Genomic DNA, 26,452 nt, shown 5'->3' on the forward strand with positions numbered 1-26,452 from the left:
CCCAGCTGACAATTGGCAGAGCTGGAATTTGAACCCATGACCTTTGACTCCAAAGCCCAGGCTCTTTCCACTGAGCCACGCTGCTTAAATACGATAGAATGAATGAATAAATGAGTGAGTGAGTAGCCACGGATATCTGAGACTTCCAAGGAGCAAACTCTGAAAGTCTTTCTATCTCCCGCATTTATAGGGTAATAATAATGATGGTATTTGTTAAGCGCTTACTATGTGCAAAGCACTGTTCTAAGCGCTGGGGAGGTTACAAGGTGATCAAGTTGTCCCACGTGGGGCTCACAGTCTTAATCCCCATTTTACAGATGAGGGAACTGAGGCCCAGAGATGTGAAGTGACTTGCCCAAAGTCACCCAGCTGACAATTGGCAGAGCTGGAATTTGAACCCATGACCTCTGACTCCAAAGCCCAGGCTCTTTCCACTGAGCCACGCTGCTTCTCTATTAGAAAGAGCACGACGTTGTGGGGCGAGGACAACCATGTTCTAATCCAAGTTCTACCACTGATTTGCTGTGTGACCTTGGGTCAGTCACTTCACCTCTCTGGACCTCAGTTTTGTAGACAGTGCTGGGCCTCAGGGCTTTCAGGGTGACAGTCCCCTAATGGATGAGTGGAAATCTCCTCCCAGGAGTTCTTCAAGTGCTTAGTACATTGCTCTGCACACAGTAAGCGCTCAATAAATACGATTGAATGAATGAATGAATCTCACTTGTCCCGAACTGGGCTGTTTGGCACTGCCTTTTCCATGCTCCGGGTGCGGGGAGAGGGGAGCGTTTGGTAGGTGCTGGAGCCCAGAGATCTCCAGAGCTGTCTGGGGAGTGACAGAATATATTCATTCAATCGTATTTATTGAGCGTTTACTGTGTGCAGAGCACTGTACTAAGCTCTTGGGAAGTACAAGTTGGCGACATATAAAGACGGTCCCTACCCAACAGCGGGCTCACAGTCTAGAAGGGGAAGACAGACAACAAAACAAAACATGTGGACAGGTGTCAAGTCGCCCCGGCTCCGCCACTTGTCAGCTGTGTGACTTTGGACAAGTCACTTAACTTCTCTGTGCCTCAGTTCCCTCATCTGTAAAATGGGGATTGACTGTGAGCCCCCCGTGGGACAACCTGATCACCTTGTAACCTCCCCAGTGCTTAGAACAGTGCTTTGCACATAGTAAGCACTTAATAAATGCCATTATTATTATTATTATTATTATCAGAATAAATAGAAGGAAAGCTAGAAGTGCATCATTAACAAAATAAATAGAAGAGTAAATACGGACAAGTAAAATAGAGTAATAAATCTGGACAAACATATATACAGGTGCTGTGGGGAGGGATGGGGAGGAGGAAAGGAAAAAGGGGGCTGAGTGTGGGAAGGCCTCCTGGAGGAGGTGAGCGCTCAGTAGGGCTTTGAAGGGAGGAAGAGAGCGAGCTTGGCGGATGTGCAGAGGGAGGGCATTCCGGGCATTCCTACTGAGAGCTCCCCTCCTCCAGGAGGCCTTCCCAGACTGAGCCCCTTCCTTCCTCTCCCCCTCGTCCCCCTCTCCATCCCCCCATCTTACCTCCTTCTCTTCCCCACAGCACCTGTATATATGGATATATGTTTGTACAGATTTATTACTCTTTTTATTTTACTTGTACATATCTATTCTATTTATTTTATTTAGTATGTTTGGTTTTGTTCTCTGTCTCCCCCTTTTAGACTGTGAGCCCACTGTTGGGTAGGGACCGTCTCTAGATGTTGCCAACTTGGACTTCCCAAGCGCTTAGTCCAGTGCTCTGCACACAGTAAGCACTCAATAAATACGATTGATTGATTGATGTGGGCCGGGGGTCGACAACGGGACATTAGAGAACGAGGCCTAGCGAGGAGGTGAGCGGCGGCAGAGGAGCGGAGGGTGCGGGCTGGGCTGGAGAAGGACAGAAGGAGTGATCCTTGTCCCCCTGGGTCCCCGAGGATGGTGGAGTAGTCAAGGTTTCTTTCCGCAGGAGGTCCACGGGAGGCGGTTCCCTGTCCCTGGAGATGATCGAGCTGCAGGAGAAGGTGGCTCATTTCCCCTCCTCGGCTCCGTTCCAGCACCTGGAGATTGTCGCCACACTGGGCGTTGGTGGGTTCGGAAGAGTCGAGCTCGTAAGGGGTTTTACGTTTCAAACATTTCAGAAAAGCCTTTTGAGATTTAATGCTTGCCGGGCCTCGGCCCTCCTGTAAGAATGGTGGTTCCCTTGCTGATATGGGAGGGGGCTGGGCGTGGGTGTACGCGTGGTGTGTGATGCGCATGTAGGTGTCTACGTGGGGTGTGAGTGGTTGGGCTTCCCAAGCGCTTAGTACAGTGCTCTGCACACAGTAAGCGCTCAATAAATACGATTGATTGATTGATTAGTCCAGTGCTCTGCACACAGTAAGTGCTCAATAAATACGACTGAATGAATGAATGAATGAATGTGAGTGGGCTGGGGAGGAGTAGTGGGGGGTGTGCATGTAGTGTGTGTGTATGTTTGTGAGATGCACATGTACGTGTATATGTAGGGTGTGTGTTGTTGTGAGTTTGCTGGGGAGGAGTAATGGGGTGTGTGTGTCTGTGTATTGTGTAGCTGGGTGTGTGCGTATATGCATGTGAGGAAGCAGTGTGGAAAGAACTGGGGCAGGTCATGGGTTCAAATCCCAGCTCCGCCGCTTGTCAGCTGTCACACTTCTCTGTGCCTCAGTTGCCTCAGTTCCTTGTCTGTCTCCCCCTTCTAGACTGTGAGCCCACTGTTGGGTAGGGACCGTCTCCACATGTTGCCAACTTGTACTTTCCAATCGCTTAGTACAGTGCTCTGCACACAGTAAGCGCTCAATAAATACGAGCAAGTCACTTCAATCAATCAATCAATCAATCGTATTTATTGAGCGCTTACTGTGTGCAGAGCACTGGACTAAGCGCTTGGGAAGTACAAGTTGGCAACATCTAGAGACAGTCCCTACCCAACAGTGGGCTCACAGTCTAGAAGGGGGAGACAGAGAACAAAACCAAACATACTAACCAAATAAAATAAATAGAATAGATATGTACAAGTAAAATAAATAGAGTAATAAATATGTACAAACATATAAACATATATACAGGTGATATACATATATACAGGTCCAGCACCCTCGAACTCTCAACCCATTAGCTGATAGTATCTCTTGAGCGCTTGCTCTGTGCAGAGTACTGTACTGAATGCTTGGGAGTGCACAATAGCAGTAGTAGACACGTTCCTTGCCGCCCAAGCATTTAAAGTGCTTAATGGGTGCTCAATAAATACTCTTGATTGATTGGAACACGTTACCCTCTGCTTTCGAAAGCTGATATGATTTTCATATTCTGAGTTTACTTCAGGGCCCACTGAGATTCTGATTTATTTTGTTATTGTTTGAATCCTCGACGGAATAAAGACCAAATTCTTTATTTGCTACTTATATGCTGCTTCCGGGAAGCAGCATGGCTCAGTGGAAGAGCCCGGGCTTTGGAGTCAGAGTTCATGTGTTCGAATCCCGGCTCCGCCAATTGTCAGCTGTGTGACTTTGGGCAAGTCACTTCACTTCTCTGTGCCTCAGTTCCCTCATCTGTCAAATGGGAATGAAGACTGTGAGCCCCCCGTGGGACAACCTGATCACCTTGTAACCTCCCCAGCGCTTAGAACAGTGCTTTGCACATAGTAAGCACTTAATAAACACCATTTAAAAAAATTCCTTTTGTTCAGGAGTGAGCGAGGATTTTGCTCACTGCCTATGTTTACCTTTCAGAGTAGAACAGTGACTGGATATGGGCAGGTAGGGGATCTGGACATTTGGAGAAGCAGTGTTGCTCAGTGGAAAGAGCCCAGGCTTTGGAGTCAGAGGTCATGGGTTCAAATTCCGACTCCGTCAACTGTCAGCTGTGTGACTTTGGGCAACTCACTTAACTTCTCTTTGCCTCAGTTACCTCATCTGTAAAATGGGGATTAAAACAGTGAGCCCCCCGTGGGACAACCTGATCATCTTGTAACCTCCCCAGAGCTTAGAACAGTGCTTTGCACAGAGTAAGTGCTTAACAAATACCATCATTATTATGTGCCCATGTGGGATGTGTGTTATGTGTGTGATTGTGTGGGGGATGTGCATAGACTGTAAGTTTGTCATTGTGAACAGGGAATGGGTCTGTTTATTGCTATATTGTACTCTCCCAAGCGCTTAGTACAGTGCTTTGCACACGGTAAGCCCTCAGTAAATAATGACTGAATGAATGAATTTATGAAGGCATGTGGGGCATAATAATAATAATAATAATAATAGTGATGGTATTTGTTAAGCGCTATGTGCAAAGCACTGTTCTAAGCACTTGGGGGATACAAGGTGATCAGGTTGTCCCACGTGGGGCTTACAGTCTTAATCCCCATTTTATGAGCATATGTGAGTGTGTGAGTGGGTGAGTGAGTGTGTGAGTGGAAGGGTATAGGGTTGTATGCATGTGTTGTATATAATAATAATAATGGTATTTGTTAAGCGCTTACTATGTGCCAAGTACTGTTCTAAGCACTGGGGAGGTTACAAGGTGATCAGGTCGTCCCACGGGGGGCACACAGTCTTCATCCCCATTTTCCAGATGAGGTAACTGAGGCTCAGAGAAGTGAAGTGACTTGCCCAAAGTCACACAGCTGACAATTGGCGGAGCCGGCATTTGAACCCCTGACCTCTGACTCCAAAGCCCGGGCTCTTTCCACTGAGCCGTGCTGCTTCTCACGTGTATGTATGAGTATGGGGATATGTATATATGATGCATGTGTGATCAGATTGTCCCATGTGAGGCTCACAATCTTCATCCCCATTTTACAGATGCATAGAGAAGCAGCATGGCTCAGTGGAAAGAGCCCGGGCTTTGGAGTCAGAGGTCATGGGTTCAAATCCTGACTCCGCCAACTGCCAGCTGTGTGACTTTGGGCAAGTCACTTCACTTCTCTGGGGCTCAGTGACCTCATCTGGAAAATGGGTATTAAGACTGTGAGCCCCCCGTGGGACAGTCTGATCACCTTGTAACCTCCCCAGCGCTTAGAACAGAGCTTTGCACCTAGTAAGTGCTTAATAAATGCCATTATTATTATTATTATTATTATTATGTGTATGTACATGCCTGCTTGTACATGTGGGATAATAATGATAATAATAATGATGGCATTTATTAAGCGCTTACTATGTGCAAAGCACTGTTCTAAGCGCGGCTGCATGGAGGATGTGCCTGTATGTATGCACGTGAAGTGTAAGTGAATGTGTGTGTGTGTATATATATATGGGAAGTGTGTGTATGTATGTGTGTAAATGACAATAAAGGCATGGATTTTCGATGTTGAAAAAATACCTATTTCAGGGAGCAATTTTCTATTTTTTAAGTTTCGGTAAATATAAGGTTTTACGTTCTTAAAACATCAGGTTTTGTTTCTAGCTTTCATTTTAATGATCCTGCCCCAGCAATGGCTGCTTAATAATAATTATGATAATAATAATAATAATAATAATTTTGGCATTTGTTAAGCGCTTACTAGGTGCAAAGCACAGTTCTAAGCGCTGGGCAGGACACAAGGTGATCAGGTTGTCCCACGTGAGGCTCACAATCTTAATCCCCATTTTACAGATAACGGAGGCCCAGAGAAGTGAAGTGGCTTGCCCAAAGTCATACAGGTGATGAGCGGCAGAGCTGGGATTTGAACCCATGACCTCTGACTCCTAGGGCTGTGCTCTTTCCACTGAGCCACGCTGTTTCGCTTGCACATACTGCTCCTTTCTGAGCTTCGCCGACGCCAAGCGGAGTCTCGTTGCGCTGGCGCCTTGGACGAGGCTCCCCCTCGTCCCCCTCTCCATCCCCCCCATCTTACCTCCTTCCCTTCCCCACAGCACCTGTCTATATGTATATATGTTTATACAGATTTATTACTCTATTTATTTATTTATTTTATTTGTACATATCTATTCTATTTATTTTATTTTGTTAGTATGTTTGGTTTTGTTCTCTGTCTCCCCCCTTTTAGACCGTGAGCCCACTGTCGGGTAGGGACTGTCTCTATATGTTGCCAATTTGTACTTCCCAAGCGCTTAGTACAGTGCTCTGCACATAGTAAGCGCTCAATAAATATGATTGATGATGATGATGATGATGGTGCTCTTAGTCTTGTCCGCAGACAAGCTCTGTCTAAGGGATCGGATCCCTGCCCCCAAAGAAGCGGTGCTCCCGGTTGTCCTGAGGACAGAGGGAAAGCTCCAAGTTGGAGAGAGAGAAGAATGGAGATGGGCTAAACCCACCCTGGGGGCCACTTACCCCCCTGGGGAAACTGAGGACCAGCCCAGGCTTGAGAGTCAGGAGGACCCGGGTTCTAATCCTAGCTCAGCCACTTGTCCGCTGGGCGACCTTGAGTAAGTCACTTCTCTGGGCCTCGGTTACCTCATCTGTAAAAGGGGGATTAAGGCCGGGAGCCCCATGGGGGACAGGGACTGTGTCCCAACTGATTAGCTTGTGCCTACACAAGGATACCTAGGCATCCAGCAGTGCTCTGCATCCCCGCTAATGGATTGGTGTGAATGTCTCTTGCAGTGAACGGGAAGAGATTTTTGCCCCCCCCCGCCGAGGGTTTGGCTTTTCATTAATTTATTAATTCATTCAATCATATTTATTGAGCTCTTACTGTGTGCAGAGCGCTGGACTAAACGCTTGGGAAGTCCAAGTTGGCAACATCTAGAGACGGTCCCTACCCAACAGCGGGCTCACAGTCTAGAGGGGGGAGACAGACAACAAAACATATTAACAAAATAAAATAAATAGAATAAATACGTACAAATAAAATAAACAGAGTAATAACGAATAAAATAAATAAATAAAGTGTGCCCGACAGCAGAGCTGGTCTCGTCCATCGGAATATTCAGATACCTACCCCTTCGGTAGGGACGGAAGTCGAATTCCCTTCTCTTTTCTCTTCGAAGGTGAAGGTCAAGAATGAGAATGTTGCCTTTGCCATGAAGTGCGTGAAGAAGAAGCACATCGTAGACATGAAGCAGCAGGAACACATCTACTCGGAAAAGCGGATTCTGGAAGAGGCGAGCTCTCCGTTTGTTGTGAAGTAAGGACAGACTGAGCTCCCTCCTTCCTCTCCCCCTCCTTCCCCTCCCCACAGCACCTGTATATATGTTTGTTCGAATTTATTACTCTATTTATTCATTTATTTTACTTGTACGTATTTACTCTATTTTATTTTGCTACTATGTTTTGTTTTGTTGTCTGTCTCCCCCTTCTAGACTGTGAGCCCGCTGTTGGGTAGGGACCGTCTCTATATGTTGCCAACTTGGACTTCCCAAGCACTTAGTACAGTCCTCTGCACACAGTGCTCAATAAATACAATTGAATGAATGAAGTAAGTGGGACCAGGCCTACCAAGGGCTCCGGAAATTGATTTATTTTTTTAAATTGTTTTTGTTAGGGCATACTGTTTGTCAGGCACTGTCCTAAGCGCTGGGGGAGATACGAGATTAATCAGGTGGGACACAGTCAGTGTTCCACATGGGGCTCGCAGTCTTCATCCCCATTTTAAAGATGAGGGAACTGAGGGGCAGAGAAGCAACGTGGTTTGCCCAAGGTCACGTAGCAGACAAGTGATGGAGCTGGGATTAGAATAAAAATAATAATACTAATGGCATTTATTAAGTGCTTACTTTGTGCAAAGCACTGTTCTAAGCTCTGGGGAGGTTACAAGGTGATCAGTTTGTCCCATGGGGGGCTCACAGTCTTAATCCCCATTTTCCAGATGAGGCGACTGAGGCCCAGAGAAGTTGTGACTTATTTTATTTATGATGGCATTTATTAAGCGCTTACTATGTGCAAAGCACTGTTCTAAGCACTGGGGAGGTTACAAGGTGATCAGGTTGTCCCACGGGGGGCTCACAGTCTTAATCCCCATTTTCCAGATCAGGTAACTGAGGCCCAGAGAAGTTAAGTGACTTATTTTATTTATGATGACATTTATTAAGTGCTTACTGTGTGCAAAGCACTGTTCTAAGCTCTGGGGAGGTTACAAGGTGATCAGGTTGGCCCACGGGGGGCTCACAGTCTTCATCTCCATTTTACAGATGAGGCACAGAGAAGTGAAGTGACTTGCCCATAATCACACAGCTGACGATCGGTGGAGCCGGGATTTGAACCCATGACCTCTGACTCCAAAGCCCGGGCTCTTTTTCACTGAGCCATGAACCCACGTGCTCTGATTTCCAGGCCTGGGCTCTTTCCTGATTGTTTCACTCCAAAGCTGGTCTGTTTGCATCCAGACCTTACGCCCCACTCCATACTTCACTCTGCTGCCCGGCTCATTTTTCTACAAAAATGTTCGGTCCGGGTTTTCCCTCTCCTCAGGAAACACCAATGGTTGCCCGTCCACCTCCGCATTAAACACAATCTCCTCACCATTGGCTCAAAGCAGTCCATCACCTTATTGAACGCCCGCCTCCTCCAAGAGGCCTTCCCGGACGAAGCTCTCCTCTTCTCTCACTCCCTTCTGCGTCGCCCTGACTTGCTCCGTTCACTCACCGCCCCCCTCAACCAATCAATCGTATTTATTGAGCGTTTACTGCATGCAGAGCACTGTACTAGCGTTTATGTCCGTACCTGGAATATATTTATCTCTATTAATGTCTGTCTCTCCTTCTAGACTGTAAGCTCGTTGTGGACGGGGAATGTGTCTGTTTATTGTTCTATCGTACTGTCCCCAGGGCTCTGCACCCAGTAAGAGCTCAACAAATACAACTGAGAAAATGAATTATGTACCTAGCCATAATTTATTTATCTATATTACTGTCCGTCTCCCCCTCTAGATAGATACTATTTATTTTATTCTGTTAATATGTTTGGTTTTGTTCTCTGTCTCCCCCTTCTAGACTGTGAGCCCGCTGTTGGGTAGGGACTGTCTCTATATGTTGCCAACTTGGACTTCCCAAGCGCTTAGTACAGTGCTCTGCCCACAGCAAGCGCTCAATAAATACGATTGATTGATAGATTGTAAGCTCGCTAAGGGCTGGGAACGTGTCTACTAGCTGTACTCGCCCAAGTGCTTAGTACAGTGCTCTGTATACGGTAAGTGCTCATTACTGTGAGCCCACTGTTTGGTAGGGACTGTCTCTATATGTTGCCAATTTGTACTTCCCAAGCGCTTAGTACAGTGCTCTGCACATAGTAAGCGCTCAATAAATACGATTGATGATGATTAAATACGATCGATCGCTCGATCGATTCAGGCCAGGACCCCCAAAGCAGGCCTGACTGGGCTGAACTGGGACTCCTGGATCCCTGAATCTGGCAGTTCTAATATTCCCGTTTGCCTCTGTTTCCCCAGATTGTATCGTACCTTCAAGGACAATAAGTACGTGTACATGCTGCTGGAAGCCTGCTTGGGTGGAGAGCTTTGGAGTATCCTCAGGGACAGGTATCATCAACAAGCCAATAATCAGCAGCTGGCCTCATTGGGGTATTTGTTGAGCGCTTATTATGTGCCAAGCACTGTCATCATCATCATCATCAATCGTATTTATTGAGCGCTTACTATGTGCAGAGCACTGTACTAAGCGCTTGGGAAGTACAAATTGGCAACATATAGAGACAGTCCCTACCCAACAGTGGGCTCACAGTCTAAAAGGGGGAGACAGAGATCAAAACCAAACATACTAACAAAATAAAATAAATAGAATAGCTATGTAAGCGCCGGGGTGGTTAATCAGGTTGGACCCAGTCCTTATCCCAAATGGGGCTCACAGTCTTAATCTACATTTTCCAGATGAAGGAACTGAGGCACAGAGAAAGGATGTTCCGCCACTTGTCTGCTGTGTGGCCTCTGCCTCAGTTCCCTCATCTGTAAAATGTGGATTAATACTGTGAGCCCCATGAAGGACAGGGATTATGTCCAGCCCGATTTGCTTGTATCCACCCCAGTGCTTAGTACAGTGCCTGGCCCATAGTAAGCGCTTAACAAATACCATTATTATTACTATTATTATTATTAGTCTGAGGATTCATGCCCAGCCGAGACCATCAACTCACCGTGGGCAGGGAATGTGTCTGCTTATTGTTCATTCATTCATTCATTCAATCGTATTTATTGAGCACTTACTGTGTGCAGATCACTGTACTAAGCGCTTGGGAAGTACACGTTGGCAACATATAGAGGCGGTCCCTACCCAACAGTGGGCTCACAGTCTAGAAGGGGAAGGGTATTGTTGTACTCTCCCAGGTGCTTAGTACAGTGCTCTGCACACTAAGTGCTCAATAAATACGCTCGAATGACTGAATGGATAAAAAACCTTTATTCTTTAATAATAATAATGGCATTTGTTAAGCACTTACTATGTACGAAGCCCTGTTCTAAGTGCTGGGGTGGATACAAGATGATCAGGTTGTCCCACGGGGGGCTCCCAGTCTTCACCCCCACTTTCCACATGAGGTAACTGAGGCCCAGAGAAGTGACTTCCCCAAAGTCACACAGCTGACAAGCGTCCAAAGCCCGTGCTCTTTCCACTGAGCCTACTGAGAGCTCACCTTCTCCAGGAGGCCTTCCCAGACCGAGCCCCGTCTTTCCTCTCCCCTTCCTCCACTTCCCCATCACCCCCACCTTACCTCCTTCCCCTCCCCACACCACCTGTATATATGTATATGATTGTACGTATTTCTTACTCTATTATTTTATTTGTACATACTTATTCTATTTTATTTTGTTAATATGTTTTGTTTCGTCGTCTGTCTCCCCCTTCTAGACTGTGAGCCCGCTCTTGGGTAGGGACCGTCTCTATGTGTTTCCAACTTGTACTTCCCAAGCACTTAGTACAGTGCTCTGCACACTGTAAGCGCTCAATAAATACGATTGAATGAAGGAATGATTAGAACCCACAACCTCCGGCTCCCAAGCCCGGGCTCTTTCCACTGAGTCACGCTGCTTCTCTTCCCTTTGCAGGGGTAGCTTTGACGAACCCACCTCCAAGTTCTGTGTTGCCTGTGTGACAGAGGCGTTGGATTATCTGCATCAGATGGGAGTTATCTACAGGGACCTGAAACCAGAGAATTTGATTTTGGACAGCGCGGGCTATCTCAAGTTGGTAAGGTGAAAACGGTCTCCTGGGTGAAGCCAGATCAAGGGTGGCGATAGTAAGTAGGAGTATTTGTTGGGTGCCCACCTCATTCATTCATTCGTCATTCGCTCGTGTAGTTTGAGCGCTTACTGTGTGCAGAGCACTGTACTGAGCACTCAGGAGAGGACGCTAAAACAACAAACCGACACATTCCCTGCCCACAAGGAGCTCACAGTCTAGAGGGGTGGTGCATTGTACCAGCGCTTAGAACAGTGAGCGTTTAACAAATGCCATCATCATCATTATTATTATCATTAGTAGGTGCTTGGGAGGTGCAGAACAGCGACGTGACAGTCCGTCAATCGTATTTACCGTGCGCTTACCATGCGCAGGACACTGTACTAAGCGCTCGAGTACAGTATCATCATCATCAACATCATCAATCGTATTTATTGAGCGCTTACTGTGTGCAGAGCACTGTACTAAGCGCTTGGGAAGTACAAATTGGCAACATATAGAGACAGTCCCTACCCAACAGTGAGCTCACAGTCTAAAAGGGGGAGACAGAGAACAAAACCAAACGTACTAACAAAATAAAATAAATAGAATAGATATGTACAAGTAAAATAAATAAATGTATAACAATATAACAGACACATTCCCTTGCTCACAACAGCTGGAGCATTGAGTGATACCTCCATTCCTTCATTCAGTCATATATGTTGCCGACTTGTACTTCCCAAGAGCTTAGTACAGTGCTCTGCACACAGTAAGCACTCAATAAATACGATAATGAATTAATTTATCGAGCACTTACTGTGTACAAAGCATTGTACGAAGCGCTTGAGAGAATACAACAGAAAAGCAGACATATTTCCTGTCTCCCCCTTTTAGACTGTGAGCCCACTGTTGGGTAGGGACCGTCTCTATATGTTGCCAATTTGTACTTCCCAAGCGCTTAGTACAGTGCTCTGCACATAGTAAGTGCTCAATAAATACGATTGATGATGATCACAATGGTCTTCGCATAGAGCGATCACAAGTACTTATTCTATTGTAGTGTCTCAAGTATTTAATCATAAACTCAGCACAAAGTGCTCAACAAATATCATTAATTGATTGTTGTATCATCATCATCATCAATCGTATTTATTGAGCACTTACTGTGTGCAGAGCACTGTACTAAGCGCTTGGGAAGTACAAATTGGCAACATATAGAGATAGTCCCTACCCAGCAGTGGGCATACTAATTCTGTTATTCTCCCAAGCATTTTTGTATAGTGCTGGGCTTGTAATAAGTACGCAGTGAATGCTACTGATTCCTTGATTCACTGAGAGTCTTTCCCAGACCTTGCCTTCATATTGCTTCCATGACGATGATGATGATGGCATTTATTAAGCGCTTACTATGTGCAAAGCACTATTCTAAGCGCTGGGGAGGTTACAAGGTGATCAGGTTGTCCCACGGGGGACTCGCAGTCTTCATCCCCATTTGACAGATGAGGGAACTGAGGCCCAGAGAAGCGAAGTGACTTGCCCAAAGTCACCCAGCTGACAATTGGAGGAGCCGGGATTTGAACCCATGACCTCTGACTCCAAAGCCCGGGCTCTTTCCACTGAACCACGCTGCTTCCATGAAGAGCAGCGTGGCTTAATGGAAAGAGCATTGGCCCGGGAGTCTGAGGACCTGTGTTCTAATCCTGGCACCACCATTTGTCTGCTAAATGACCTTGAGCAGAGTCACTTAACTATTCTGTGCCTCAGTTCCCCCCACCTGTAAAATGGGGATTAAAACTGTGAACCCTATGTGGGACAGACTGTGAGCCCGCTGTTGTTAGGGACCATCTTTATATGTTGCCAACTTGTACTTCCCAAGCGCTTAGTACAGTGCTCTGCACACAGTAAGCACTCAATAAATATGAGTGAATGAATGAATGACGGGGACTGTGTCAAACCTGATTCCCTTTTATCCGTCCCATCATCATCAATCGTATTTATTGAGCGCTCACTGTGTGCAGAGCACTGTACTAAGCGCTTGGGAAGTACAAGTTGGCAACATATAGAGACGGTCCCTACCCAACAGTGGGCTCACAGTCTAAAAGAATCCGTCCCAGCACTTAGTACGATGCCTGGCACATAGTAAGCACTCAAATACCATTTTTTAAAAAAGATCCTTTCTGGTCAGTCCTACTTTCCTTTCTAAAGTGCAGCTTTTCCAACAGCTGCCAGCCTCTGGGCAATGCCCACCTCTCTTCTACCCTCCAAGCTGGCTCGTTGGCCATGAGAAGCAGCGTGGCTCTGTGGAAAAAGCCCGGGCTTTGGAGTCAGAGGTCATGGGTTCAAATCCCGGCTCCGCCACTTGTCAGCTGGGTGACTTTGGGCAAGTCACTTCACTTCTCTGCGCCTCAGTTCCCTCATTGGAAAAATGGGGATTAAGACTGTGAGACCCCCGTGGGACAAGTTGATCACCTTGTAACCTCCCCAGTGCTTAGAACAATGCTTTGCACATAGTAAGCACTTAATAAATACTATTATTATTATTATTATTATTATTATTATTATTAGCTCAGGTTTTTGTTTCTACCTCGCGGCCTCTCAAATGAGCCAGGCCAAAACTGCGATTCAGTTCTCGATCCAGTTTCCTCACAAGGTGGCAGCAAAGCCAGTCAGAAAATAAAAGAAAATAAAGCGGTTTTGCGGGCTTTCAAGTCAGCAGAGAGCCCTCCTTCCTCAGAAATAATATTAATGACAATAACAACAGCAATAATAATGATAATAATAATAATGATGGCATTTGTTAAGTGCTTACTATGTGCGAAGCACTGTTCTAAGTGGCTGTCCCACGAGGGGCTCACAGTCTTCATCCCCATTTTACAGATGAGGGAACTGAGGCCCAGAGAAGCGAAGTGACTTGCCCGAAGTCACACAGCTGATACAAATCGTTGCCTTTGTAAAGGGCTTACTATGGGCCAGGCACTGTACGAAACGCTGGGGTAGACCCAAGCTAATCAGGTTGGACACAATCCCTGTCCCACATAAGGCTCACAGTCTTCATCCCCATTTTGCAGATGAGGGAACTGAGGCCCAGAGAAGCGAAGTGACTTGCCCGAAGTCACACAGCTGATACAAATCGTTGCCTTTGTAAAGGGCTTACTATGGGCCAGGCACTGTACGAAACGCTGGGGTAGACCCCAAGCTAATCAGGTTGGACACAATCCCTGTCCCACATAAGGCTCACAGTCTTCATCCCCATTTTACAGATGAGGGAACCGAGGCACAGAGAAGTGAAGCGACTTGGCCAAGGCCTAGTTTTAAGTGAAAACTGTGCTTTGCACATAGGAAGCGCTTAATAAATGCCATTAAAAAAAAAAAAGAGGAGCAGTGTGGCCCAGTGGAAAGTGCACAGCCTTGGGAATCAGAGGACCTGGGGATTAGAAATCCCACTCTGCCACTTCATTCATTTATTCATTCATTCAATCGCGTTATCAAGTGCTTGCTGTGTGCAGAGCACTGTACTAAGCGCTTGGAAAGTACAAATCAGAAGCACTTTGGGCGAGTCACTTTACTTTTCTGTGCCCCCGTTCTCTCATCTGCAAAATGCGGATTCAATGCCTGTTCTCTCTCCTACATACATTCTAAGTCTCACGTGGGACCTGATTACCTTGTATAATAATAATGATGGCATTTATTAAGTGCTTACTATATACAAAGCACTGTTCTAAGTGCTGGGGAGGCTACAAGGTGATCAGGTTGTCCCACAGGGCGCTCCCAGTCAATCCCCATTTTACAGATGAGGTAACTGAGGCCCAGAGAAGTTAAGTGACTTGCCCAAAGTCACCCAGCTGACAGTTGGCGGAGCTGGGATTTGAACCCATGACCTCTGACTCCCAAGCCTGTGCTCTTTCCACTGAGTCACGCAGCTTGTAATAATAATAATAATGGCATTTATTAAGCACTTACTATGTGCAAAGCGCTGTTCTAAGCTCTGGGGAAGCTACAAGGTGATGAGGTTGTCCCACGTGGGGCTCACAGTCTTAATCCCCATTTTACAGATGAGGTGACTGAGGCACAGGGAAGTTAAGTGATTTGCCCAAAGTCACACAGCTGACAAGTGGCGGAGCCGGGATTTGAACCCATGACCTCTGACTCCCAAGCCTGGGCTCTTTCCACTGAGCCACACTGCTTCTCTACCTTAGAGTTAAGTACGGTGTTTGGCACATAGTAAGCAGCTTAGCCAATACCACAATAATAATAAAAGATATAATAATTAATATTAATAATAATTAATAAAGATTAATAATTAATAATTATTTATTATTATTATTATTACCACCGGGACCAGCTTGAGGATGGTCAATTCAAAATGAATGAAAGGAAATGCTACATCACTCACCAAGCAGGGAACAGAGAGAAGTTAAGGAGGTTGATTGTACGCGGCATCAATAACAGCAAAAACCTCTATCACAGTAAAAACTACCCCATTGCCTGTCCTTTCCCCTGTGACGGAGATGTAGTAAACGACAATTCCACGTTTGCGCACCTCCTTAATCATTTTAGAAATTTCAATCACGTCCCGTCTCGGCCTCGGTTTCTCCAAGTTGCAAGAGCCCTGACCATTCCTTCTTCGGTTCAATCAGTTAATCAGTCAATCAGTGGTATTTTTTGGGCACCTACAGGGCAGAGAGCACCGACTTAAGAACTTGGGAGAATAAAGTACAATAGAGTTGGTCAACACAATCTCAAGCAGCAAGTGTGGCCTTGGACAAGTCACTTCTCTGAGCCTCAGTTCCCTCATCTGTAAAATGGGGATTAAGACTGTGAGCCCCACGTGGGACAACCTGATTAGTACAGTGCTAAGCGCTTAGTACAGCGCTCTGCACATAGTAAGCGCTCAATAAATACGATTGATGATGATTACCTTGTAACTACCTCAGCGCTTAGAACAGTGCTTGGCACATAGTAAGCATAGTAAGTGCTTCCCAAGCGCTTAGTACAGTGGTCTGCACACAGTAAGTGCTCAATAAATATGGTTGATTGATTGATTAAGTGCTTACTATATGCCAAGCACTTAACAAATGCCATAATAATAATTATCATTATTAATTATTATTATTAAGGAGCTTACATTCTGAGGGGAAGGGAGACATTAAAGTAAAATGACAAAGAGGGGAAGCCGCAGAGTATAAGGAGATGTACATAATAATAATAATGGCATTTATTAAGCACTTACTATGTGCAAAGCACTGTTCTAAGCGCCGCACATAAGTGCTGTGAGGCTGGGGGTGGGGTGGTATCAGATTGCTGAGAAGCAGCGTGGTTCAGTGGAAAGAGCCCGGGCTTTGGAGTCAGAGGTCATGGGTTCAAATCCCGGCTCTGCCACTAGTCAGCTGTGTGACTTTGGGCAAGTCACTTCACTTCTCTGTGCCTCAGTTACCTCATCTGTAAAATGGGGATGAGGACTGTGAGCCCCCCGTGGGACAACCTGATCGCCTTGTAACCTCCCCAGTGCTTAGAACAGTGCTTTGCACATAGTAAGCACTTAATAAATGCCATTATTATTATTATTAGTATTGCTTAAGGAGTACAGTTTGACCTATTGTCAAGAGCCTGGGCTTGGAAGTCAGAGGACGTGGGTTCTACTCCCGGCTCCTCCACTTGTCTGCTGTGTGACCTTGGGCAAGTCACTTCACTTCTCTGGGCCTCAGTGACCTCACCTGTAAAATGGGGATTAAGACTGTGAGGCCCATGTGGGACTGGGGCTGATTAGCTTGTATCTATCCCGACGCTTAGAACAGTGTTCACCACATAGTGAGCATTTATCAAATACCATTATTGTTATTATTATTACAGACCAAAGTGTATAGCAAAGCAGAAGGGAGGGCAAGTAGGGCAGAGAAGCAGCAGAGCCCAAAGAAAATAGCCCAGTGGAGGAGAAAATTTCTTTGGAAGGCAATGGAGCACATTATCTCCTCATAGTGGCAAATGTATCAGTTTATTATTATATTATTCATTCATTCATTCAATCGTATTTATTAAGCACTTACTGTGTGCAGAGCACTGGACTAAGCGCTTGGGAAGTCCAAGTCGGCAACATCTAGAGACGGTCCCTACCCAACAACGGGCTCGCAGCCTAGAAGGGGGAGACGGACAACAAAACAAAACACGTGGACAGGTGTCAAGTAGTCAGAATAAATAGAAATAAAGCTAGATGCACATCATTAACAAAATAAATAGAATAGTAAATGTGGACAAGTAAAATAGAGTAATAAATCTGTACAAACATAGTCATTCATTCAGTCGTATTTATTGAGCACTTACTGTGTGCAGAGCACTGGGCTAAGCGCTTGGGAAGTCCAAGTTGGCAACATATAGAGATGGTCCCAACCCAACAACGGGCTCACAGTCTAGAAGGGGGAGACGGACAACAAAACAAAGCATGTGGACAGGTGTCAAGTCATCAGAATAAATAGAAATAAAGCTAGATGCACATCATTAACAAAATAAACAGAATAGTAAATATATACAAGTAAAATAAATAGAGTAATAAATCTGTACAAACATATTCATTCATTCAATCATATTTATTGAGCGCTTACTGTGTGCAGAGCACTGTACTAAGCGCTTGGGAAGTACAAGTTGGTAACACATGTCTGCTGTGTGACCTTGGGCAAGTCACTTAACTTCTCTGAGCCTCAGTTACCTCATCTGTAAAATGGGGGTTAAGACTGTGAGCCCCACATGGGACAGCTTGATCACCTTGTAACCCCGCCAGCACTTAGAACAGTGCTCTGCACATAGTAAGCGCTTAACAAATGCCATTATTATTATTATTATTATTATTATTATTATATAGAGACGGTCCCTATATATACAGGTGCTGTGGGGAGGGGAAGGAGGTAGGGCAGGAGGGATGGGGAGGAGGAGAGGAAAATGGGGGCTCGGTCTAGGAAGGCCCTCTTCCAAGTGCATAGTACAGTGCTCTGCACACAGCAAGCGCTCAATAAATGATTAATTGATCTGGAGGATGGCTTCCTACAGCCTCCACAATGAAATGGAGCCCCACCAACTTGCACTTCCCAAGCGCTTAGTACAGTGCTCTGCACACAGTAAGTGCTCAATAAATATGATTGATTGATTGATTGATAAGCTCATTAAGGGCAGGGAACATGTCCGCTGTCCCCCCTGCTAGAGTGTAAGCTCACTGTGGGCAGGGAATGTATCTGTTGTAATAATAATGATAATAATAATAATAATAGCATTTTTAAGCGCTAACTTTTCTGTGCCTCAGTTACCTCATCTGTAAAATGGGGGTTAAGACTGTGAGCCCCCCGTGGGACAAACTGATCACCTTGTAACCTCCCCAGCGCTTAGAACAGTGCTTTGCACATAGTAAGTGCTTAATAAATGCCATTATTATTATTATTACTATGTGCAAAGCACTGTTCTGAGTGCTGGGGAGGTTGTAAGGTGATGCGGTTGTCCCATGTGGGGCTCGCAGTCTTAATCCCCATTTTACAGGTGAGGGAACTGAGGCCCAGAGAAATTAAGTGACTTGCCCAGAGTCACACATTAGACTGTGAGCCCACTGTTGGGTAGGGACTGTCTCTATAGGTTGCCAACTTGTACTTCCCAAGTGCTTAGTACAGTGCTGTGCACACAGGAAGTGCTCAATAAATACGATTGATTGATTGATTGATTGATTGATGGATTGATTCTATAGTACTCTCCCAAGCGCTTGGTACGGTGCTCTGCACACAGTAAGCACTAAATAAATATGAATGACCCACTGACTGTTTTACTGTACTCTCCCAAACGCTTAGTGCAGTGCTCTGCACATAATAAGTACTTAATAGAGAAGCAGCATGGCTCAGTGGAAAGAGCCCGGGCTTTGGAGTCAGAGGTCATGGGTTCAAATCCCAGCTCCGCCAATTGTCAGCTGTGTGACTTTGGGCAAGTCACTGCACTTCTCTGAGCCTCAGTGACCTCATCTGGAAAATGGGGATTAAGACTGTGAGCCCCCCGAGGGACAACCTGATCACCTTGTAACCTCCCCAGCGCTTAGAACAGTGCTTTGCACATAGTAAGCACTTAATAAATGCCAATATTATTATTATTATTATTATTATTATTATTACTATGTGCAAAGCACTGTTCTAAGCACTGGGGAGGTTATAAGGTGATGTGGTTGTCCCATGTGGGGCTCGCAGTCTTAATCCCCATTTTACAAATGAGGGAACTGAGGCCCAGAGAAGTTAAGTGACTTGCCCAGAGTCACACGTATCATTCTATAATACTCTCCCGAGCACTTAGTACAGTGCTCTGCACACAGTAAGCACCAAATAAATACGATTGACTCACTGACTGTTTTACTGTACTCTCCCAAACACTTAGTGCAGCGCTCTGCACATAGGAAGCACTTAATAGAGAAGCAGCATGGCTCAGTGGAAAGAGCCTGGGCTTTGGAGTCAGAGGCCGTGGGTTCAAACCCCAGCTCCGCCAATTGTCAGCTGTGTGACTTTGGGCAAGTCACTTCACTTCTCTGAGCCTCAGTCACCTCATCCGTAAAATGGGGATGAAGACTGTGAGCCCCCCGTGGGACAAACTGATCACCTTGTAACCTCCATAGCGCTTAGAACAGTTCTTTGCACTTAGTAAGCGCTTAATAGATGCCATTATTATTATTAATAAAGACCACGGATTGATCGATTGATTGTTCTCCGTGCCCGGGGCATAAGGGGGTCTCTCTGAACTGCTCGCCCATTCCTCGGCAGGTGGATTTCGGATTTGCCAAGAAGATCGGATCTGGACAAAAAACCTGGACATTCTGTGGGACTCCGGAATACGTGGCCCCTGAGGTGATCCTCAACAAGGGCCACGACTGCAGTGTGGACTTCTGGTCCCTGGGCGTCCTGGTGTATGAACTTCTCGCTGGCAAGTAAGGGCCTGCCGCCGGCTACGGGCTGATGGGGATCGGGAGGAGAGTAATACTGTAACAATAATAATCATAATTGTGGTGTTTGTTATCAATCAATCAATCAATCAATTGTATTTATTGAGCACTTACTGTGTGCAGAGCACTGGATTAAGCGCTTGGGAAGTACAAGTCGGCAACACACAGAGACGGCCCCTACCCACCAGTGGGCTCACGGTCTAGAAGGGGGAGACAGACAACAAAACCAAACATACTAACAAAATAAAATAAATAGAATACATATGTACAAGTAAGATAAATAAATAGAGTAATAAATATGTACAAGCATATATGAGGGATTAGTCAGGGAAGACCTCTTGGAGGAGATGGGATTTTAATAAGGTTTTAAAGGTGGGGAGAGTGATCGTCTGTTGGGCAGGAAGAGGGAGGATTCTCCAGGCCAGAGGCGGGATGTGGGCGAGAGGCCGGCAGTGAGATAGACGACGTCCAGGTACGGGGAGTAGTTTGGCATTAGAGGAGTGAGGTGTTTTAGCTGGGTCGGAGTAGAAAATCAGGAGGTGAGGTAAGAGGGGGCAAGGTGATTGCTTTAAACCTAACGGTAAAGAGTTTCTGTTTAAAGCGGAGGTGGATCATCATCATCATCATCATCAATCGTATTTATTGAGCGCTTACTGTGTGCAGAGCACTGTACTAAGTGCTTGGGAAGTCCAAGTTGGCAACATATAGAGACAGTCCCTACCCAACAGTGGGCTCACGGTCTAAAAGGGGGAGACAGAGAACAAAACCAAGCATACTAACAAAATAAAATAAATAGAATAGATATGTACAAGTAAATTAAATAAATAAATAGAGTAATAAATCTGTACAAACATATATACATATATACAGGTGCTGTGGGGAAGGGAAGGAGGTAAGATGGGGGGGATGAAGAGGGGGACGAGGGGGAGAGGGGCATGGAGGGGGAGAGAGGTGGATGGGCAATCACTGGAGGGTCTCGAGGAATGGGGAAACACGGACCGAAAGGCTTGGTAGAAAAATGATCTGGACAGCAGAGTGAAGAGTGGCGAGAGACAGGAGGCAGGGAGGTCAGCGAGGAGGCTGATGTAGTAATCAAGGCATTATTATTATTTATCGTGCCGAGATGTCCCCTCCTCGGTTAGCAGGCTGCCAAAGGGCTGTAGAATAAACCCCCTGGTTCGTCGGCCTCTTCTCCCAAGGAAGAGAAGCAGCGTGGTCTAGTGAATAAAGCACGGGCTGGGAGTCAGAGGACCTGGGTTCATTCATTCATTTCATTCATTCATTCATTCAATCGTATTTATTGAGCGCTTACTGTGTGCAGAGCACTGTGCTAAGCGCTTGGGAAGTACAAATTGGCATAAATAGAGTAATGCAGTCTTAATCCCCATTTTGCAGATGAGGGAACTGAGGCCCAGAGAAGTGAAGTGACTTGCCCAAAGTTTTTGTTCTCTGTCTCCCCCTTCTAGACTGTGAGCCCACTGTTGGGTAGGGACCGTCTCTATATGTCGCCAACTTGGACTTCCCAAGCGCTTAGTACAGTGCTTTGCACACAGTAAGCGCTCAATAAATACGATTGATTGATTGACAAGTGGTAGAGGTGGGATTTGAACCCATGATCTCTGACTCCAAAGCCCGTGCTCTTTCCACTGAGCCACGCTGCTTCAAATAAATAGAGTAATACAGCCTTAATCCCCATTTTACAGATGAGGGAACTGAGGCCCAGAGAAGTGAAGTGACTTGCCCAAAGTCACACAGCTGACAAGTGGTAGAGGTGGGATTTGAACCCATGACCTCTGACTCCAAAGCCCGGGCTCTTCCCACTGAGCCACGCTGCTTCTCTAATCCAGCTCCTCCACTTGTCTGCTATGTGTCCTCGGGTAAATCACAAATGGGGATTAAGACTGTGAGCCCCGCGTGGGACAACCTGATCACCTTGTATTCCCGCTCCTCCAGCACTTAGAACAGTGCTTTGCACATAGTAAGCGCTTAACAAATGCCATTGTTATTATTATTATTATTATTCACTTTTCTGTGCCTCAGTTACTTCATCTGTAAAATGGAGATTGAGACTGTGAGCCCCATGTGGGACAGGGACTGTGACCAACTTGATTAGCTCGTATCTACCCCAGCAATTAGGACAGTGTCTGGCACATAGTAAGTGCTTAACAAATAACTTTAAGAAAAAAATAGCCCCCTGGCATCACTTCTCCCCAGAGCAGCCCCAGTTAGCTCCAGTATGGGTGACATCTTTTAGACTGTGAGCCCACTGTTGGGTAGGGACTGTCTCTATATGGTGCCAATTTGTACTTCCCAAGCGCTTAGTACAGTGCTCTGCACATAGTAAGCGCTCAATAAATACGATTGATGATGATCCCTGGGAGCGGGGACTGGGGGGGGATCCTGATTCCCGCTCGTGCACTTATCCTGCCGCTCTCTGAACGCGTCCTGTCTCGGATGTCTTCCCAGCCCCCCATTCTGTGGGACTGACCAGATGATGACCTACAATTTGATTCTCAAAGGGATCGAAAAGATGGATTTTCCCAAAAATATCAGCCGTCGCTCGGAAGATTTGATCCGCAGGCTTTGCAAGTAAGAGGCCGCCGCGGGGCGGGACGGTGAATCGGGTCTTGGCATCAGACAGCCAAGCGCTTAGTACAGTGCTCTGCACACAGTAAGCGCTCAATAAATACGATTGATGATTGATGACAGTGGTCCGGGTGTCCGGCTGCCCGGATGCCCAGTTGGTGACGGAGGAGAGGGAAGGTCATGACCTCGGGAAGGCCGAGCTGCGGGTTGGCGCGGGCCGGGCTGGTTCACATCCGCCACCTCCCAACCGGGGCCAGGGCACCTGCCTCTACCCGCTTTGCCACCTCGGCCTGACACGGTGAAAGGAGTCTGCTCTCACAGCCTCACAATCCCTCCCTGGACCCATTAAAAGAGCTTCAGCCCTAACTGCCCAAGTGCCTAAACCCCTGGCTTCTCCTCTGCTCAGTCTGGGCCAGCCCACCTCTCGTTGCCCCCACGGAACCTCAGAAAACCCCTAACGTGAGCAGCGGGAGGTGAAAACGGCCCGAATGTGTGAATTTTTCTGTGTTTCCTAGACAGAGCCCCACAGAAAGGCTGGGGAACCTGAAGAATGGAATTTCTGGCATTAAAAAGCACAGGTATCAGTCCTCTTTCTCTCCCTCCCTCCCTCTCTCTCTCTTCCTCTCCCTAGAAAAGTCAAGATTTGGGAAAATTTGGATGAATTCACCTCCCCCTGAGCCTTCAATGCATGGGTCAAAGGTTACTTTGTGGCCTCCAGAGATTTCCAACTGATTCTTTTCTTTGCTCCTGGTACAGGGCAACAGTTGTGAGGGTCAGAGATTAAAGCTTAATTCTGCCATGGTGCTATGTCTTCCAGATCGTAAGCTCCTCATGGACAGGGAATATCTGTTTTTTGTTCTATTGTACTCTCCCAGGAGCTTAGTACAGTGCTCTGCACACAGTAAATGCTCAATAAATACAACTGAATGAAGGAATGAATGAAGTGGAAACTTGGATGCTGGAGGAAAGGGAGCTAACAGTGGAATCTTGCCTTCTCAGGTGGCTGAATAGTTTTAATTGGGAAGGACTCAAGGCGAGGAGTGTCCGGTCACCTTTGAAGAGGGAGGTAGGTTTCGTGCCCGCTGGGGCTGAGAAGCAGCCTCCTCTCTGCAGCATCTGGTTGTTTACCCAAGCGCCATATGCACACACAGATGCACACACACCCTTGGAGTCCTTGGTGCAGGGAAAGAGATTTTCCTGGATTGGACAATATTCTCCCTGTCCAGGTCCCCTAGAGAATCATCTCCACCATCAGTTAATGCTACTGTTACTCCTGTTCCTACTAATTCATGCATTCGTTCATTCATCATCATCATCATCATCATCATCAATCGTATTTATTGAGTGCTTACTATCAATCAATCAATCAATCAATCGTATTTATTGAGCGCTTACTATGTGCAGAGCACTGTACTAAGCGCTTGGGAAGTACAAATTGGCATCACATAGAGACAGTCCCTACCCGATAGTGGGCTCACAGTCTAAAAGGGGGAGACAGAGAACAGAACCAAACATACCAACAAAATAAAATAAGTAGGATAGAAATGTACAAGTAAAATAAATAAATAAATAAATAAACAGAGTAATAAATATGTACAACCATATATACATATATACAGGTGCTGTGGGGAGGGGAAGGCGGTAAGGCGGGGGGATGGAGAGGGGGACGAGGGGGAGAGGAAAGAAGGGGCTCAATCTGGGAAGGCCTCCTGGAGGAGGTGAGCTCTCAGCAGGGCCTTGAAGGGAGGAAGAGAGCTAGCTTGGCGGATGGGCAGAGGGAGGGCATTCCAGGCCCGGGGGATGACGTGGGCCGGGGGTCGATGGCGGGACAGGCGAGAGCGAGGTACAGTGAGGAGATTAGTGGTGGAGGAGCGGAGGGTGCGGGCTGGGCAGTAGAAGGAGAGAAGGGAGGTGAGGTAGGAGGGGGCGAGGGGATGGAGAGCCTTGAAGCCCAGGGTGAGGAGTTTCTGCCTGATGCGCAGATTGATCGGTAGCCATTGGAGGTTTTTGAGGAGGGGAGTGATATGTCCAGAGCGTTTCTGGACAAAGATAATCCGGGCAGCAGCATGAAGTATGGATTGAAGTGGAGAGAGACACGAGGATGGGAGATCAGAGAGAAGGCTAGTGCAGTAGTCCAGACGGGATAGGATGAGAGCTTGAATTAGCAGGGTAGCGGTTTGGATGGAGAGGAAAGGGCGGATCTTGGCAATGTTGCGGAGCTGAGACCGGCAGGTTTTGGTGACGGCTTGGATGTGAGGGGTGAATGAGAGAGCGGAGTCGAGGATGACACCAAGGTTGCGGGCTTGTGAGACGGGAAGGATGGTAGTGCCGTCAACAGAGATGGGAAAGTCAGGGAGAGGACAAGGTTTGGGAGGGAAGACAAGGAGCTCAGTCTTCGACATGTTACTATGTGCAGAGCACTGTACTAAGCGCTTGGGAAGTACAAATTGGCAACATATAGAGACAGTCCCTACCCAACAGTGGGCTCACAGTCTAAAAGGGGGAGACAGAGAACAAAACCAAACATACTAACAAAATAAAATAAATGGAATAGATATGTACAAGTAAAATAAATAAATAAATAAATAGAGTAATAAATATGTACAAGCATATTTATTCATTCATTATGCATTCATTCAATCGTATTTATTGAGTGCTTACTGAGTGCAGAGCACTGGACTAAGCACTTGGGAAGTACAAGTTGGCAACATATAGAGACGGTCCCTACCCAACAACGGGCTCGCAGTCTAGAATAATAATTATAGTACTCGTTAAGTGCTTACTATGTATGAAAACACTATTCTAAGTGCGGGGGTCCCACGTGGGGCTCACACTCTTAATCCCCATTTTACAGATGAGGTAATTGAGGCACAGAGAAATGAAGTGATTTGCCCAAGATCACCTAGCAGATACATGGTAGAGCTGGGATTAGAAGCCACATCCTCTTATTCCCTGCCCTGTGCTCTTTCCACTAGGCTACATTGCTTAGAGCCCACTGTTGGGTAGGGACCGTCTCTATATGTTGCCAACTCGTACTTCCCCAGAGCTTAGTACAGTGCTCTGCACACAGTAAGCGCTCAATAAATACGATTGATTGATTGATTGATTAGTTATGGTGCCTGGCACATAGTAATCGCTTAACAAGTATCCATCATTATTATTATTATTATTATTATATGGTGGGGAAAGAGGGGGAGGTGAGTCCTGGGGGGGTGGGACCTGGGGTGGGGCCAGGGAGAAGGACTGGATGCCCCCCGTCGCTCCCAACTCTGAGAACGTGCGGGCCGTGGACTGGGATGCGGGGGTGGGCCATCAGCGCTTCCGTGACTTGGTTCATCACTCTGTGCTAGCTCAGCGGACCCACGGATCACAGCTACTTCGACAGCTACCCTCCTGACAAGGGCACTCCTCCCGATGAACTTTCCGGCTGGGACCGTGACTTCTGAAGGAGCAAGGAATTCCCCGCCCTCCGGTTCCCCGAGGAGGAGGGGAGGGCAGACCAGATGTGCCCTGAAAGGACCCGTGGACCCGCTCCACCCATGACAGCCGCCCGCAAAGGCTTCAGGTCTTGGAAGGAGGGCGAGATGGTGAAACCAGAAGGCCGTGAGGAAACCCCTCCCAAGGCCCGATAGAACTGGCGGCTCCATCGGACAGTCCACCTCGGCCCTTAGGCTTCTCAATCAATCGCATTTATGTAGCGCTTACTGCGTGCAGAGCACTGTACTAAGCACTTGGGAGAGTATGCTATTCAGAAGCAGTGTGGCTTAGTGGATAGAGCACGGGCCTGGGAGATAGGAGGACCCGGGTTCTAATCCCGGCTCC

At 46.6% G+C, this 26,452-nt stretch overlaps 1 protein-coding gene across 1 annotated transcript in view; it reads left to right on the forward strand.

The window, feature by feature from the left end:
* The window catches only part of PRKG2 (protein kinase cGMP-dependent 2), a 58,481-nt gene extending 32,405 nt beyond the window's left edge, over positions 1-26,076 (forward strand). Inside the window, exons 10-18 of the mRNA XM_038759648.1 lie at positions 1,995-2,136; positions 6,976-7,112; positions 9,372-9,461; positions 10,980-11,121; positions 19,866-20,029; positions 22,511-22,633; positions 23,146-23,208; positions 23,630-23,696; positions 25,981-26,076. Coding sequence (XP_038615576.1) covers positions 1,995-2,136; positions 6,976-7,112; positions 9,372-9,461; positions 10,980-11,121; positions 19,866-20,029; positions 22,511-22,633; positions 23,146-23,208; positions 23,630-23,696; positions 25,981-26,076 — 1,024 coding nt within the window. The remainder of the gene's footprint in view (positions 1-1,994; positions 2,137-6,975; positions 7,113-9,371; positions 9,462-10,979; positions 11,122-19,865; positions 20,030-22,510; positions 22,634-23,145; positions 23,209-23,629; positions 23,697-25,980) is intronic.
* The last annotated feature ends 376 nt before the right edge of the window (positions 26,077-26,452 follow it).

Source organism: Tachyglossus aculeatus, chromosome 17, assembly GCF_015852505.1.
Source record: "Tachyglossus aculeatus isolate mTacAcu1 chromosome 17, mTacAcu1.pri, whole genome shotgun sequence".
NCBI lineage: Eukaryota > Metazoa > Chordata > Mammalia > Monotremata > Tachyglossidae > Tachyglossus > Tachyglossus aculeatus.